Source organism: Grus americana, chromosome 12 (genome assembly GCF_028858705.1).
Source record: "Grus americana isolate bGruAme1 chromosome 12, bGruAme1.mat, whole genome shotgun sequence".
NCBI lineage: Eukaryota > Metazoa > Chordata > Aves > Gruiformes > Gruidae > Grus > Grus americana.
In genome coordinates, this window is record NC_072863.1 from 17,868,925 (window position 1) to 17,883,595 (window position 14,671).

A 14,671-nucleotide genomic window follows, 5' to 3' on the forward strand; every position below is an offset into this window, starting at 1 on the left:
TAAGGTTCTGGATTGTTTTAGAATGTTACAAATAAATACATAGGAATGGGTCTCCCATGTCCAGCAGTCATCTTTATGATTGCATTGTTAATTGAGTCAGGAGGCATGTATCAGAAATTCGTGATAGCAGCTGGAATTCATTGTACTGCCTGTATGTGTTAAAACCAGATCTAGTAGCATCATTTCAGTTGTATTCTACAGGAAATGTAGAAATAGAGAAGACAAAAGCTAAGCATTCTTTATTAATAATTCATGTGATTTCGTGCACCATCTAGTCCCCATCCATGTTGGCAATAAAGGATTTGTATGCCAATGCAGCATATTTTAATGATGTAGGAAATTAAACAAATGAGAAAGTTTGTATATTGTTTAACATCTTTTTTCTCCTATAAGCCTAAACAGAACTACAGGCTATCTTTTTGATGGAGAAACCTCATCTAAAGTTTTTTTCTCTACCTTTCAACATAAGTGTGTACCTCTTAACTACTTAAATTAGTTTCTAATAGCACGAAGAGATCTGCTGAGACACTTTGATTATGAGGGAAGGTGATGGTTTCTTTTTTTGTTCTGGGGGTTTTTTTCCCCCCTCTCTCTTTATTTTGTTTTGTTTAAGTATTTGTGGCACATATTTATAGTGCTCTTTGGTTTGTCAGGTGCTAAAAGCAAGGTTCCCAACCTGTTGCTGTTTTCTACCCATCTTCACATCTTTTAACCTTGCTGTATGGCTTTCTTTGCAGATAAATTGTTTGGAGGAGGCAGGGTAGGTATGAGTGTGAGGATATGTTCCGATCTGTTCCTTGACAGTAGACTTAAACAAAAGAAAAAAAGCTGTTTCACTGTTAGAGTTGACTTACTGGACTGAAAACATAATGTGACTTTATGTAGTATATTTAAGAATGTTTCTGATGAAATGTGTAAATGATTTATCTTTTTATCTTTGCAGGGAGTCTGAAACACACTTCTCTTCCGATACAGACTTTGAGGATATTGAAGGAAAAAACCAAAAACAAGGCAAAGGAAAGGTATGTTCAGCTTATAGGGATACTGAAATGCTTCTGCTGTTACGAAGTGAAGAGTTCAGCACTTGCTTTGAAGCTGAGTGAGCTATGAATATTTTCTGAAAATGCGAGTGTTCTGTGAAGGGAGTTTGTATCTGCATTGAGATGGTTCATCTTGAGTATTTGCATGGTATTTCCTTAGTGCTGTGAAGGCATAAGGGAGGTGGGGGAGAAAAAGATTAGCTTTGATTTGATTAGTCTCTCTGCATGTGTTCCATCCTGTACTTAAATTTGGTGCTAATACAGTCTTTTTTGGTTGGTGTTAGTAATTCTGACTCTCTCTTTTAATTTGAAAAGTGAACAGAAACCAATAATTCAATTAAAAGGTGGTTTGTGGGTTAGTTTGTGGGGTTTTTATTTTATTTTTATCCCCCCCCACACACACACACTACCTGAGTGGGGAGGTCTAAACCCAGGTAACAGCCCTTCTCTCCCCTCAGTGGTGTCTTCCCCACTGGGGTAGGTCCTGCCCTCTCCCTTTGCACCCACCACATGTGGCTCCTTCACTGCCATGGTGCAGGCAGGCTGCTGTCACCCCTTGCTGGGCACCCCATGTACCTGTGCTGGTACAGAGCGCCCAGCTATTAAGAGGTTGTGATAAATAGCTTTATACAACAGTCATTTAATTTCTGGGGTTTTTTTCCTCTTTCTTTTTCCTGGAAGTCATACTTGATTTGGGGAATCAAATACAAAGTCACTTGTCTGCTTTTCCTCACTCCCACTTGCCAACGTGTGCTCAAATTAAAACCCAAAAGGTTAATGAATTGCAGAAGAGACTTTATGTGATGTGTTAAGGGAATAGCCATAGCTGTCTTAAATAAAATCCATATAATATGTTTTAGTTTATACATGAGAAAAATCTTTGTGTCATACATTGTCACTAATTGTGTTTTTAGTTGCTAGAAGATTTTAAATGAGGAAAGCAGGAAATGGAACCTGTAGAATTCCCATTAGTCTTGTATCAGTCAGGATCAGCTATTATTCTTAACTTTGGATTTTAAATCTGGTTCCTGAAAATAAAAAGCCTTGTGTATAGTTGTCATGGTATGAATAGTAATTTTTTTTTTAAATTACTACATAATACCCAGTTGAAACTTATTGTGTGTGCATGTGTGTGATTGCAGACCTGTAAAAAAGGAAAAAAAGGAACAGCAGAAAAGGGGAAAAGTGGAAACGGAGGAGGGAAACCTGGTGGTCCAAATCGGATGAATGGACATCACCAACAGAATGGTGTGGAAAACATGATGCTGTTTGAGGTAGTTAAAATGGGCAAGAGTGCTATGCAGGTAAGACGTGAGATATACACCTGTGACTTGGATGAATATACAATTTAAATATAACAGTATTTTCCTGTGCATAGGATTTTATAAAATTATGTCTAAAGTATATTTTTTTCTTCAATTTGTAGTTTTTAGTTCCAGATTAAGATTAAAAAGTGGGTTTGCATTGTTAAGGTTTGAATTTTAACAAACTAATGTTTCAATTTCTAAATGTCAGGTATGGGTAATCGCACATACAATGAAGAAATTCAAACTGTGATTCAAAGTAAATTTCAGTATCCTGAATGTGGAAAGGCTATTTTAGATTACATGACTTTTAAGTCCTTTTTGTGTGGCTGTAACGAAATGCAAATGTGGTTTATGCCTATAATTGTCGTAAAATTTTTAACAAGAAATCTGTGGTTTGTAGGTGCTTAGATTATCTGAAAAGAAATAATTGCTTCTCTTCTTTCACCCTAAATAAAATCACTAGCTACAACTTCACTACTACTCTTTAAATTTCCCCTAAGTTAACTTGTCTAATGTATATTGCAACACTCAAATTGGTTGGAATTTAGGTCAGGAAATTTTAACTTGTTAGAAGTCTCTGCATTAGGGCACTGTTTTTACTGCATTTACTAATAGGACTGAAGTCAGTCTATTAAGAAATTTAGCACCTTTTTTTTTTTTTTTTTTTTTTTTACTGAATTAAATTCAGTTAAATTAGTAAAGTGTTTGCATGATTGTGAATCTTCCAGTGGAGAGAGGGTTAACTGTAAGCCTGTCAGCCATGAAGCCTTCCTGCTGACTCACTCATGTGACTTCTCAGCAGCCTCACAGAAAGACTATCTTTGGGATTGAAAATCTAGAGTTTACGGCTCTTGTGATACGCGTGCAGGAAGCTGGGTCTATATGCAGTCCTCTCAAGATTTGCAGGCTCCTCCATTAGAGCCGAGAATCTTAAAGCCTGAGTTTCTCGGCAGAAATTTAGTTCAGACTTCTAAAAAAGAACAGATTATTTTGATGTATTTGCACAGAGAAATTCTGATAATTCTGGCATTTGCTTTGTTCCTCTGTATTTCAAAGCGGGGGGAAAAACCGATACTTTTCTAACTGTTGCTCTGTGTGCTACCTTTTCAGCCAATTATCAGTGGTTGTATCTTCATGACATTTTAACTGTTTAATGTGATATACAGTTAAAATCTTTTGATTTCCAAGAGCAAAATGGACCTTTGCCAGGCCTGATTACTCTGTTGAATTGGGGAATTGATACCTGGGTGATAGAGTGACTTTTAGTCAATATTTTTTGTCTAAATTAACAAAAAAAATCTGAAATAGTAAAATCTACTTTAGCACTCAGTGTAAAAAGTTTTCTCTGTGGTCCTCAGCACTTGCTTACCTGAAAAGATTTTGATTTTAATTTAATTTTATTTTAAATTCTGTTCCATATCTTCTTCTGAGTTAGTGTCTATTCTCTGGTGAAAACAAGGTAGTTCATCCACTGAGATAACATGTTTTGAGAAGCTACTGTTTTGCTGGAGGGTCTTTAAAATAAATTCTGAAAACAAGGCTGCCTAACTGAAATATTTGTCCTATTCCTAGCATTTTCCTGTTCTTGCACAGTGACCTTCTTTATAAGCCTAACTTAAGATGTTTCCTGGATTATTTTCCCCCCCTTCCCCACAGATCAATCAAATCAGTACTAGTTTGTAGGTTCTGCTCCTACTGGGAAGAATATGACAGTTTCAGTGAGGTTTTGATTCTTTTTGTCTTGCTGACAAAAGTTGTGCATTGCACTATAAACAATCTTAAATTTAGGGAAGAGGGATTTAGCTGTGTGTCTGTTCAGAATTTTTTCTGCATGGCAGTGTTTTATTTGTCCTCGCACCATTATTGCCTGTGAGAGTAAACACCGAGAATAACACAGACAGGAAGCATTGGGGAGGGATGCTGCTGAGTGCAGTTGTCTTTTGGAAGTTTTGAACTATTCAATCATCTCTCTTTATTAAGAATCACTCTAGATTTTAGGGCAGGGTATCAACATATTTAAAAAAAAAAACAAAACTCAAAACTGTGAGCTTGGTACTAAAGTGAGTCTCTTGCACCTGTGTTAAATTAATTGTATGATGTATGTTTTTGTGACTTCTGCAGTAGACAGTTTGTAGTATACACATGGATGGTTTAAACAATTGCATGTGAATTGTTTTTTCAAAACCATTATCACAGATTTCCTATTAATTTGCTTCCTTTTAAGGTTTTTTAGTAAAATGCTCTTGTTCCTATTTGGTTTAGTTAATACAGAGTAATTAATACCCGTGCAGTGTAGGGTAGTGCTTCTGTAAAATATACCAATCATTTTCGCATTCTTCCTCAAAAAAAGTTACTGTAGGACTATATGATATTCCTGTGCTTTACGTTTAGGTGTCAGTTCCGTACTTGTATATGTTTATAGAATAAAATGAGTTATTTTCTTGAAAACTGGTATTAGGCAGTAAAGGATCATTCAAACATTTTGTTCCATACTGTTCGAAAAAACACAGAGTTCAGGTTGTTTATGGAAGAACCAAGAATCACTTACTGGAAAGCAGTTAAATAACACTGACTGTCTTGCAATTTATGAAAACTAAAATATGCCTTTATATTTGTTTCTTTTTAGTCTGTGGTGGATGACTGGATTGAGTCATACAAACATGACAGAGATATAGCACTTCTTGATCTCATTAACTTCTTTATACAGTGTTCAGGCTGCAAAGGTAAGATACCAAAATGTTTACTCATCCATTTAAGTAGTATTATAATATGAGTTTCATTCTTTGCATATGCTGTAGGACTGCTCCATCCCTGCGGCTAGTCTACATTATTAGGTTCTCGTAGTGAAGGTGGGAGCAGGAGGTTTAGAAATATACTGTATGTAAAAAATGTAGATTAATCTTCTTGCATTCACACCAGAGAGAATGCAGTACTGGTACTTAACACTTACTTCATCTTCCACTGCTCCTGCTATTACATCAGAGAACCATCTCTATCTTTTAAAATTGATAGTTTAGCTTGTTCAGTCTTGGAATTCTAGTTTGGATTTATCTACTTCTTATCATTGTGCGTTTTAACATTGATTCATAGCCTTTGTAGAGATGCTTGATTTAAAAGATACTATGGACAGCTTCATGGTACCCTGTCTACAGTAAGATTGTGTTTCTGTATTTTATTTTCTTCTTTATTTCCTGGTTTTTCTTTCCTCATTTCCACATCCTCCATTCTTTTTTACCCTCACCTCCATTTGAAGAGGAGAAGGTAACTCAGCCTGCAGCATCACTGTGCTTGATAGAGTAGGACTGGATGTAATTTGTTCTGCTCAAGCATTTCTCTGTCCTGATAAACTTTTAATGTGCATAAATCTCCAGAGAGCTAACAGCATTCCTCAGAGGTTATCCATGCTTTCAAGAGCAGTGACCTTTTGATTATTGTTACCAGATAAAACTACAGAATATTTTAATGCTTTCTGGGATGATACCTGTCATGAATTTTGCAGCATAGTTGCAGTAAACTTTAGGACATCTATTTGTTTTTTATATCACCCTTTACACTCTAACGGTTTGAGGCTAAGACAAATAGAAATTGTGTGAAACTACTGTGTTTATTACAGTGCAGAAGATAATAAGTAGCACTAGAAGTGTTCAAAATTGTCTTACACCATTTAGAATCTTGAGTCCTGAAAGGTCACTTCAGATTAGTGTAGTCTCTCGGCTGATGAAGAGGTCTGGCACAAGTATCTCTGACTTCTGAATACGAGTGAATGAGTAAATTCTAAATATGTGTGTACACGCACAAAAGCACACTTTTAAAAAAGAATAATACTAAAATATGTATACATATAAAAGTATTGGTTCCAAGCACTTGTTATGCATGAATGCTAAAATAAAAAATATGTAACTTCTTAAATAATATATGTATAATCTGTAGGTCAGCTGAAAATTGATCATTTTTACATTGTAGCGTGAGCCGTGTTATCTGCCATCTACCTCTCTCACATGAAAAGTACTAATAATCTAACCTCTAAATTGTAGGAGTTGTTACAGCAGAGATGTTCCGACATATGCAGAATTCTGAAATAATCCGAAAAATGACTGAAGAATTTGATGAGGTAATTTAATGAAGTGCTGATAATATATTGATATTGTTTATTTTACCTGCTCTAATCTTACTGGATCACGTTGCTACAGGTTTCTTTCAAGGGTAAGGTCAGCTGTAAAAATGACAGTACTTTTGTGAATGAAAATCTTGATTTCCCTTATTTCACTGAACTTGTAAGGGTAGGAAGTAAAGCTCTGCATGTATATGAGTTGTTTTATTAATGATTTAAGAAATCAATATCCACTTTCAGTTTTTGAATAGTGGGAACTCCTACTACTGTGGGGCTGTGTGGGATGCCTCCTCGTTCCTGCTCTGTGTGTAAGGCCTTTAAGTCTTCTTTAAGTAACATTTAGAAGGCTTGCTAAATTTATTTTTATGCATTTGTTAATCTACAAATTGTGGGGATTTAATTTTGATTATTCTCCAGTCGAAGACTTTAATGCTTTGCCTTTCATGGGAATTATAGCTTTTTCTCCTTTAAATTATCATTTACTTTCTGTTCCACTGAGTGTTGGGGTAAATGAGATGGGCTGGTTTTTTGGGTGAGGTTTTTTTTGGTTGGTTTATTTTTTTAGTGGTATTTCTTTCACTGTGTTCCAAAGAATGTAAAGGTAGCTTTAAAATCTCCTCCCAACATTGTGTCTAATATGGGAATAATCCCATCCCCCCCCCCCCCCCCCCCCCCATTAAAAATCCATTGGTAACTTTAACAGAGGGGAAAATGTAACATGGTTTTGTTTAAAAGGATCTTAGTATTCCTTAGAACTATCTCAATTCATAAATAGTTTTAATTACTATAAGGCAATGTTGTATGACATTTATAAAGCTTCAGCTGGGACTGTTCAGGTTATTTTATTATCACTATGTTATGCTCACTCTTTCTTGTAACAGAATTCTAATGATTGACTCTCAGATTTCTAATCCCTTTCACGGATGCTGTCTTCATTTTCAACCTGTAATGTTGTTTAGCCTCTTAAAGAAGCTGATGACAGAAGCACTGATACAAACGATTGTCGTTTTTTTTTGTAAAAGGTTCCCAAATCAGCAGAGGAACACACATTTGTTATATTCAAGGTGTTACAGTAGGTCATTGTATGGCTTCGGGAGTTTTCAGACTGATATGTAAGCATCTCCCGTAACCTTTATTACGGTCCTGAACTGAGCGTTCTTGTCAGCTAACTGTTCATGTGATGGTTCTTTTGTTCTAGTGCAACCTGAAGCAGATTTGTAAAGGGGTATGAATATTTTTTTGGGGGGGAGGGGATTAAGACAGAAAGAAGAAATTAGTAGTTATTTCAGCATATCTGGTTATGTGCAGGTTTTATGGTAGGATGTGTAGAATGTTGTCTCTGCATATACCAAGCCGGAGCTGCAAAGTAGATGTATATTTGTGGAATCACGTTCTTCTGATGTATCATTTTTTCTAGCGTCAGAGATTTTGGCTTTAAAGTTGTACCTATCTCTTTTTAATCTTCATTTAATAAAATAACTTTTAAGACGTTTCAAAGAGTTTCTTGTTTCTGTTTTTGTTTAATAGGATAGTGGAGATTATCCGCTAACTATGGCTGGTCCCCAGTGGAAGAAGTTCAAATCCAGTTTTTGTGAGTTCATTGGAGTACTCGTCCGACAATGTCAATATAGCATCATATATGATGAATATATGATGGATACTGTCATTTCACTGCTTACGGGGCTGTCAGACTCACAAGTCAGAGCATTTCGGCACACTAGCACACTGGCAGGTCAGTGAATTATATTTATCTATGTATTGCTTCCATTTTATGTTTTGTGTTGCACAGAAAGAATTGTTCCAGTCAAACTTTGTGAACTTCAACATGCAACTTGTTTCATTGTGGGTTTTTTTTTCATCTAATGCACCTGGTTGCATCTTGTCTTTATTGGTTTTTCATTACTGAAAAACACAGCATTATTTTAAGGCATTCTTTACCAGCTGTCTTAAGTACTTTAGTTTTTGTTAGCTTTAAGTCTAGTAGAAAAAGTAAGTAGAAGGAAACTTTTCAGTTGATTCTGCAAGTTTGTCTTTGGTTATAATAAGGGTGTAAGTGTCTTTTTAAACCTCAAATGCAGTTTGACTTAATGCTTATGCTCTGCATTAAGTCAAATAGGACTTGTATTTTAGATTGGTTGCAATTTTTATTACAAATTTAAATTGTGTGGGATATTGAGGCCATGGCACATTGTAATTGAAAGTTGTATTTCCATTCATTGCATTAGAAATAATTTTAAAGAATGTTTCAGCAGTGAAACAGTCATTAAATTTCTGTATGTATGTAATTGCTCTTTTTACATGTTTTTTTCAAATCTGTTAACTCATAAGGAATTTCTTGTAGTTTAAGTATGGTGTTTTAAATAAATATGTCATTATATGGATAAAGGATAAGCTTCTTGGATAAGGGAGTTCTAAACCTGCATTGATTAATGAAGAAGGGTCTCAGATGGCATTGTGCAGCAGTGCACTTATGTAAGGCTTATTACGGCAATTTTAGTCTAAACAAGGTGAATTTAGACTGTACGTTGAACTGAGTTTTTGCCACACTGGAAATAGTTCTTGTTAGCTTCACTGGAACTTCCTGATTTACAGCTAGCTTCAGTTCTGACTCTGATCAGGTGTTCTATTTCATCGATCATTTATCTTGAATATATACTAGCACACTGTGCATTGGCTGTCGCTGTGAGACTCCCACTAGCCAAGGCATTTATTATTGAGAGAGGACCAAACCCTTTTATTTCTAAAGAATACACTGATTATGCTGTAGCATCAGTTTGACTGTTGTACCATATGACCAATACAAATTTTAGTCTTTAAAAACAAGTTTTTACTACTTCTTTGAGTTGTGCCTGCATAAAAAGTTGCAGAAGTTGCCCTGTTGCATGTTAATTTGTCACGGAAAATAACTTCTATCAGTAGTCTGTTTGCATTTGTTCACATCAGTAGTTGATTCTGTTGATTTTGTGTAATTACTTGTGCATTTCATATGAGATTACAGTTTGTGTTCTTGAAGATTGTGTTTTATATGGGATGGAGACAGCCAACAAAATCCTTGTATCCATATTTACTGTTATTTGGAGTAATTTTGGCTTCTATGATTAGCTCAGACTTGTTCTTTTCATCTTGATATCCTTGGAGATCACAGTGTGTGATGATATTTTGATGTATCTGCGTGTCTTTATGCCTTACTCATCAACTTTATGAAGCGTGTATCACTAGCGTAATGTTCTGTGTATGCTCTGCCAACGCAAGCCCTTTCATGCCTTGTTAGAAGAGTTCGTAAGAAAAGCGAGCGTACTATTGACCACCTCCTGGTTTGTGGAACGGGTGTATCTTTCTGCACCCTTTTTAAAAGGGTCGATTCAGAAATAAAAGCACACAAAAATAACCCCACGCAAATGTATTTTACCTTTTGGTCAGTTCTCTGGCTTCTAATTGGCTAATGTCCTTTCTCTGCTTTGGCAAATAAAGGAATATTTAAAGAAAACTGCCCCTCATGAAAATTAAATTGAGGAGAAAAGAATGGTGCAATATGGTGGTGTTGATTGTCTAAGACATTTCCTTTGGAAGAAAGAAACTTCTTGTGTGTTTGAGGTTGAATGATGTGGTAATATCAGTCTACTAACTGATTCCAATAGTGGAATCCTTTTAATATTTCCTGGGCTGTGTTTGTAAATCTTACATTCCACCTTCATTTTTTGGAGGAAGCATATCGTATATCTCAATTCAACAACAATTCTTACAGTATTATAAAAATGACAGAAAGATAAGAACAAAATGTCAGTGTTTTATCTGTTGTGTTGATAAGTAATGATGAAGCACTTACTCAAACTTCAGGACTTTAGCAGTGTTTTACTATCAAGAAATTTACTGTGAATATGTTTTCATAAATACAGAAAGGAGTGACAGGAGGAGGTGTCAAGATCGTTGTTTATAATTTTTCTTAGATCAGGTAACCTTTTAAATAATAATTATTCTTCTCACTTTTGTGTAGCCATGAAGCTGATGACTGCTTTAGTAAATGTGGCATTAAATCTTAGTATTAACATGGACAATACACAACGGCAGTATGAAGCAGAACGAAATAAAATAATTGGGAAACGAGCTAATGATCGGCTGGAACTCTTACTACAGAAAAGAAAGGAGGTTAGTGCAACTGCCTGTAGCTGGTGTCCATCGGATGAATGTTGATAAATCATAGAATCGTAGACTGGTCTTCAAGTTGTTCATGTTTAATGTTTGAAAAAAGTAATTACTTTGAAAGGTGCTTCTTACCATGCGATTTTCTATAAAAAAGATAAATGTAGACTCGTAAAAAAAAAAAAAAATCAGATAGTGCTGTCTTAGTAAAGTTAGCAAGAAAGACTGCAATCAGTAATAGATAATTTTTTTGTTGTATTTCTCGACTAGTTTCCTAAACTGAGCTCAAGCATGTAACAAAAGTTACCATACGTTGACTGTTTTTGACTTCTAGAGAAGAATCTTGGGGCAAAATATTGCTCTGATGATGTCAGTACCCATCTCAGCAGAAAGTGTGTTTAAAGGCTTTGGATAAGGTTTTTTCTTCTACAGAAAACACTATCAAAATTGAAAACGCAATCTACTTGTATTTTCTTTCTTTTTGTGTAAAAGAGACTTGCTGATGCATTGCTGACAGTGCTGCATTATTGAAAGCCCTAATTCATTCAGGTTTAAGTTGGGGAACTGGTGTTTTGGGGTGGTTTTGTTTTGAACATTAGCAATAACCTTCTCATGATCAGAGGAAACATCTCAACTTTGCTCTTTGAATTTTCTGCTGTTATCTGTTAACGTTTTTACTTTATTGACAATTCAGATGAACAAACAACTTTTTGTCTTCTGTTCATCTCACAAAGATCTTGCAGTTGGAGACTGATCCCTTAAATGCCTATTAAATGTAGTTGTGCTAGATGTGTGTGCAGGACCAGTACTATTAGAAGAAAGACATAGAAAGACAGAAAAGGCAGCAATGTGAGAATCAAGACTATTCCCAATCTCAGTTGCTGTTATGTATATTGGCTTTTAGGATTTCTTACGAGCTTTTCTAGTTTTCGTTTTGATTTTCTGTTTTTCTTGTACTAAAGTAAGCTTCAAAGTAACATGCAGTTGTGGGTCTGATTTCAGGTTTTGTTTCATTTATAACTCAGCCTTATCCAGTACTAAAATTCACTTTGATTATTTTTGCATGTCTTTTATTATTTTGATTTTTTTTCCCTCTTCCTACTTCAGAGACTGCTGTGGGCAACTGTTGGATTTAGGCCCAGAACATGTTAAATATTTTGCTTTGTTAGTCCTTTTCTCCTGCTGCCTACCCTTTCTATTCTTATTGTATTTCCTTACAGTTTTTCCTTTCTTCCATAAATTCCTAAATCTTGCGATGCTATGGAAATTGTTCATTCTTGGTGTTTGCCTAATCTTCTGCAGGAGAGGTCCTTTATCTCTTGTATCCATTCCCCTGTGCACACCCCCTAGCTCCCCCCCCCCCCCCCCCCATCTGGGTAATATCTCTGGTGGTTTCTTTGTGGGGATTTTTGGGTGGTTTGGGGGAGTGGGGTTTTTTTATTTGACTTGTGGTTTGTTTCGTTTGTTTCTTTTAAATCTGGTCCACCAAAATAGCAACTTCCTCAGTCCTTGACTATTCTCAATAACATTGTCTCATTTTGTTCTACCTTTATAGTTCAAACTGCAAAAAGAATATGCTTGTCTGCTGATAATAGTTATTTTCAAATCTTTTAACCAACTTTCTTGCACTTTCAAAGGAAATAGAATTTTCTGTTTTAAAACATTACATGTATCACTTTTCAGCTCACATGTTTTGTGTTTCTGTTTTTACTCTGAGGCTAGATTTGTCTCCTACATTATTTTTCATCTCTGTATTCTTAGTTTTTTTTCTGCAATACCTTACTCAGTTTCTGCATTTTTTCTTTCTAATGGATGAGGAGCAAAGAGGTATTTAAAACAGACTATATGCTGCTCATGTAGCTGTTTGCAAAGTTCTTCATCGGTATCTTGTCTGTTTGGATTATAAATCCTTCAGCATACAGAAAAGACACTGTGTAATGCAGTTCACGTGATTTGGGTATATAATATGTGTCCATAAAACCATAGAAAGTGTGTTAAAAATTGGGCTGAACATTGGGCTTAAAAAGCTACTAGAAAATTAAATCAAGTTTTCTTATAAATAACCTAAGGAGCTTGCAGAAATCTAAGATGTCTTGTTACAGTTAAAGGTCAGTTTTCCAGTGGTCAGAATTACTAAAATTTGTATGCTGTGGTGGATGCAATTCCTTAAATAATAGCATATTGTACTGTGAAACAGATTTGTGAATATTTGAGGAAAGGATTTAATGGTCACACTAGCAAATGTTAATTTAGTTTGTCTAGCATCAGCACCATCTGATCTGACTGTAAAAGTGCTGCTCACTGTTTATGTACTCTGTTCGTTCTTTCAGCTTCAGGAGAATCAGGATGAAATAGAAAACATGATGAATGCAATATTTAAAGGTGTTTTTGTGCATAGATACCGGTAAGTTTCTCTTCATAAGTAATTTGTAGCGCCATTAATTTATTTTGGAAGCTGGCGACAAGTTATTTCTAATTACTCATCTGTTTGATCACATTGCCCCACTTCTCTCCACAGAGATGCAATTGCTGAAATAAGAGCTATCTGTATTGAAGAGATTGGAATATGGATGAAGATGTACAGTGATGCCTTTCTCAATGACAGCTACTTAAAATACGTAGGGTGGACTATGCATGATAAGGTAAGCTGCATTGAGGAAAAGGAACGCAGTCATGAAGTGTAACTCCGCACTTCTGGCTGTTGATCTTGCCAGACTAGGTTCTGATCTCTTAACTATTTTAATCAGTCACTGTTACTCTTTTCACTCAGAAACAGTGGTGTTTCAATGTACACGTATATATAAAAGACTTGAATCTTTTGAATGGTTTTAAAGAGTATATATAGATTTTTAAGGAACTGTTACTTGTAAGGAAATGCCTTTTTATATTTATTGCTGATACAGACTTCGACTTTATAATACTTAACTAAAATTAATGCATTTCACGTGGAATAATCCAGTCGTACAGCCTAACACTTTCTCTGTTTTGCCCAGTTAAGAAACTTCTTAGCATTCTCAGCTAGCTCTAAAAACCATGGCAAAAGTTCCCTTTTGTGCTGATGAGTGCCTTGAGCTGTTACTTACAGCTCGAGATTATTCTCTGCTTGGAGTGGTCAACAGAGTTTACAAATACTCCTTGATTCATTGAGTCAGCACGTTGTCTGAGCTCTGGCATTGGAGACCTCAAGCTACTGAACTTGAAGTGAAACAAATGAGGGATGCTCACTCATGCTGTGCTGTTCATCGGTTTGGTGTCAAAAACCAATAACCTCTGGCAGGGGGGTGACAAGCAACTGCATGAAGTTGGTTGTCCTAGACTTTTGTAAAGTATTTCTGTATCTGTACCTGACATGTTCTCTGCTAAAGTCAATCTTGTTCTTCAGGAGGAATATTTCTCTCTGTGTCTACTTGGTAATTCTGATCTAACAAGAGATGGTCCTTAATGATGTTGCCAGTTTTAATTTAAATTAAAAGAAACACATTGAATTCTACTTAAAAATATCTTCAGCATTTAGAGTACATCTTTAAAGAATGAAGCAAGTGTATTTTGACTTAGATACTAACTGCAGTGAGACACTGGTTTGTTTTTTTTTCCCCATCTCCTTCGTTGGTATGTTACAAACAAGGACATATTCTTATGTCATTAACATGATTATTGATAGTATACCTTGACAATATTTAATCTTTGTCTTTGAATTAATTCAGACTGCAAAAGAAACTTGCCTTGTATGATGATCACATCTGTATCCTATACTTGACTTTTAATCCAGTTCTTAATTTTATTTTAGCAAGGAGAAGTAAGACTCAAATGCCTAACTGCTTTGCAAGGGCTTTACTATAATAAAGAGCTTAATTCCAAATTGGAACTCTTCACCAGTCGGTTCAAGGTTAGTGTAACTTCGTATTTTTAAGTAGATAACGAATTTTTTTTAAAGTTGTATTACACTTCTTTCCTCTTTGAAAATACTTTCTTTTGTGTTCTTAGGATAGAATTGTGTCTATGACTCTGGACAAAGAATATGATGTTGCAGTCCAAGCAATAAAATTACTCACTCTTGTTTTACAGTAAGTACA

The 14,671-nt window shown here is 35.4% G+C and overlaps 1 protein-coding gene across 5 annotated transcripts in view; it reads left to right on the forward strand.

Annotated features, from left to right (window-relative positions):
• Nucleotides 1-14,671, forward strand: part of STAG2 (stromal antigen 2) — an 82,560-nt gene that overhangs the window by 39,363 nt on the left and 28,526 nt on the right. For all 5 annotated transcript variants that reach the window (XM_054839957.1, XM_054839961.1, XM_054839960.1 and 2 more), the window contains exons 3-12: nucleotides 944-1,022; nucleotides 2,183-2,344; nucleotides 4,974-5,070; nucleotides 6,382-6,458; nucleotides 7,986-8,190; nucleotides 10,453-10,604; nucleotides 12,929-13,002; nucleotides 13,117-13,240; nucleotides 14,386-14,484; nucleotides 14,583-14,662. In XM_054839957.1, coding sequence (XP_054695932.1) covers nucleotides 944-1,022; nucleotides 2,183-2,344; nucleotides 4,974-5,070; nucleotides 6,382-6,458; nucleotides 7,986-8,190; nucleotides 10,453-10,604; nucleotides 12,929-13,002; nucleotides 13,117-13,240; nucleotides 14,386-14,484; nucleotides 14,583-14,662 — 1,149 coding nt within the window. The remainder of the gene's footprint in view (nucleotides 1-943; nucleotides 1,023-2,182; nucleotides 2,345-4,973; nucleotides 5,071-6,381; nucleotides 6,459-7,985; nucleotides 8,191-10,452; nucleotides 10,605-12,928; nucleotides 13,003-13,116; nucleotides 13,241-14,385; nucleotides 14,485-14,582; nucleotides 14,663-14,671) is intronic.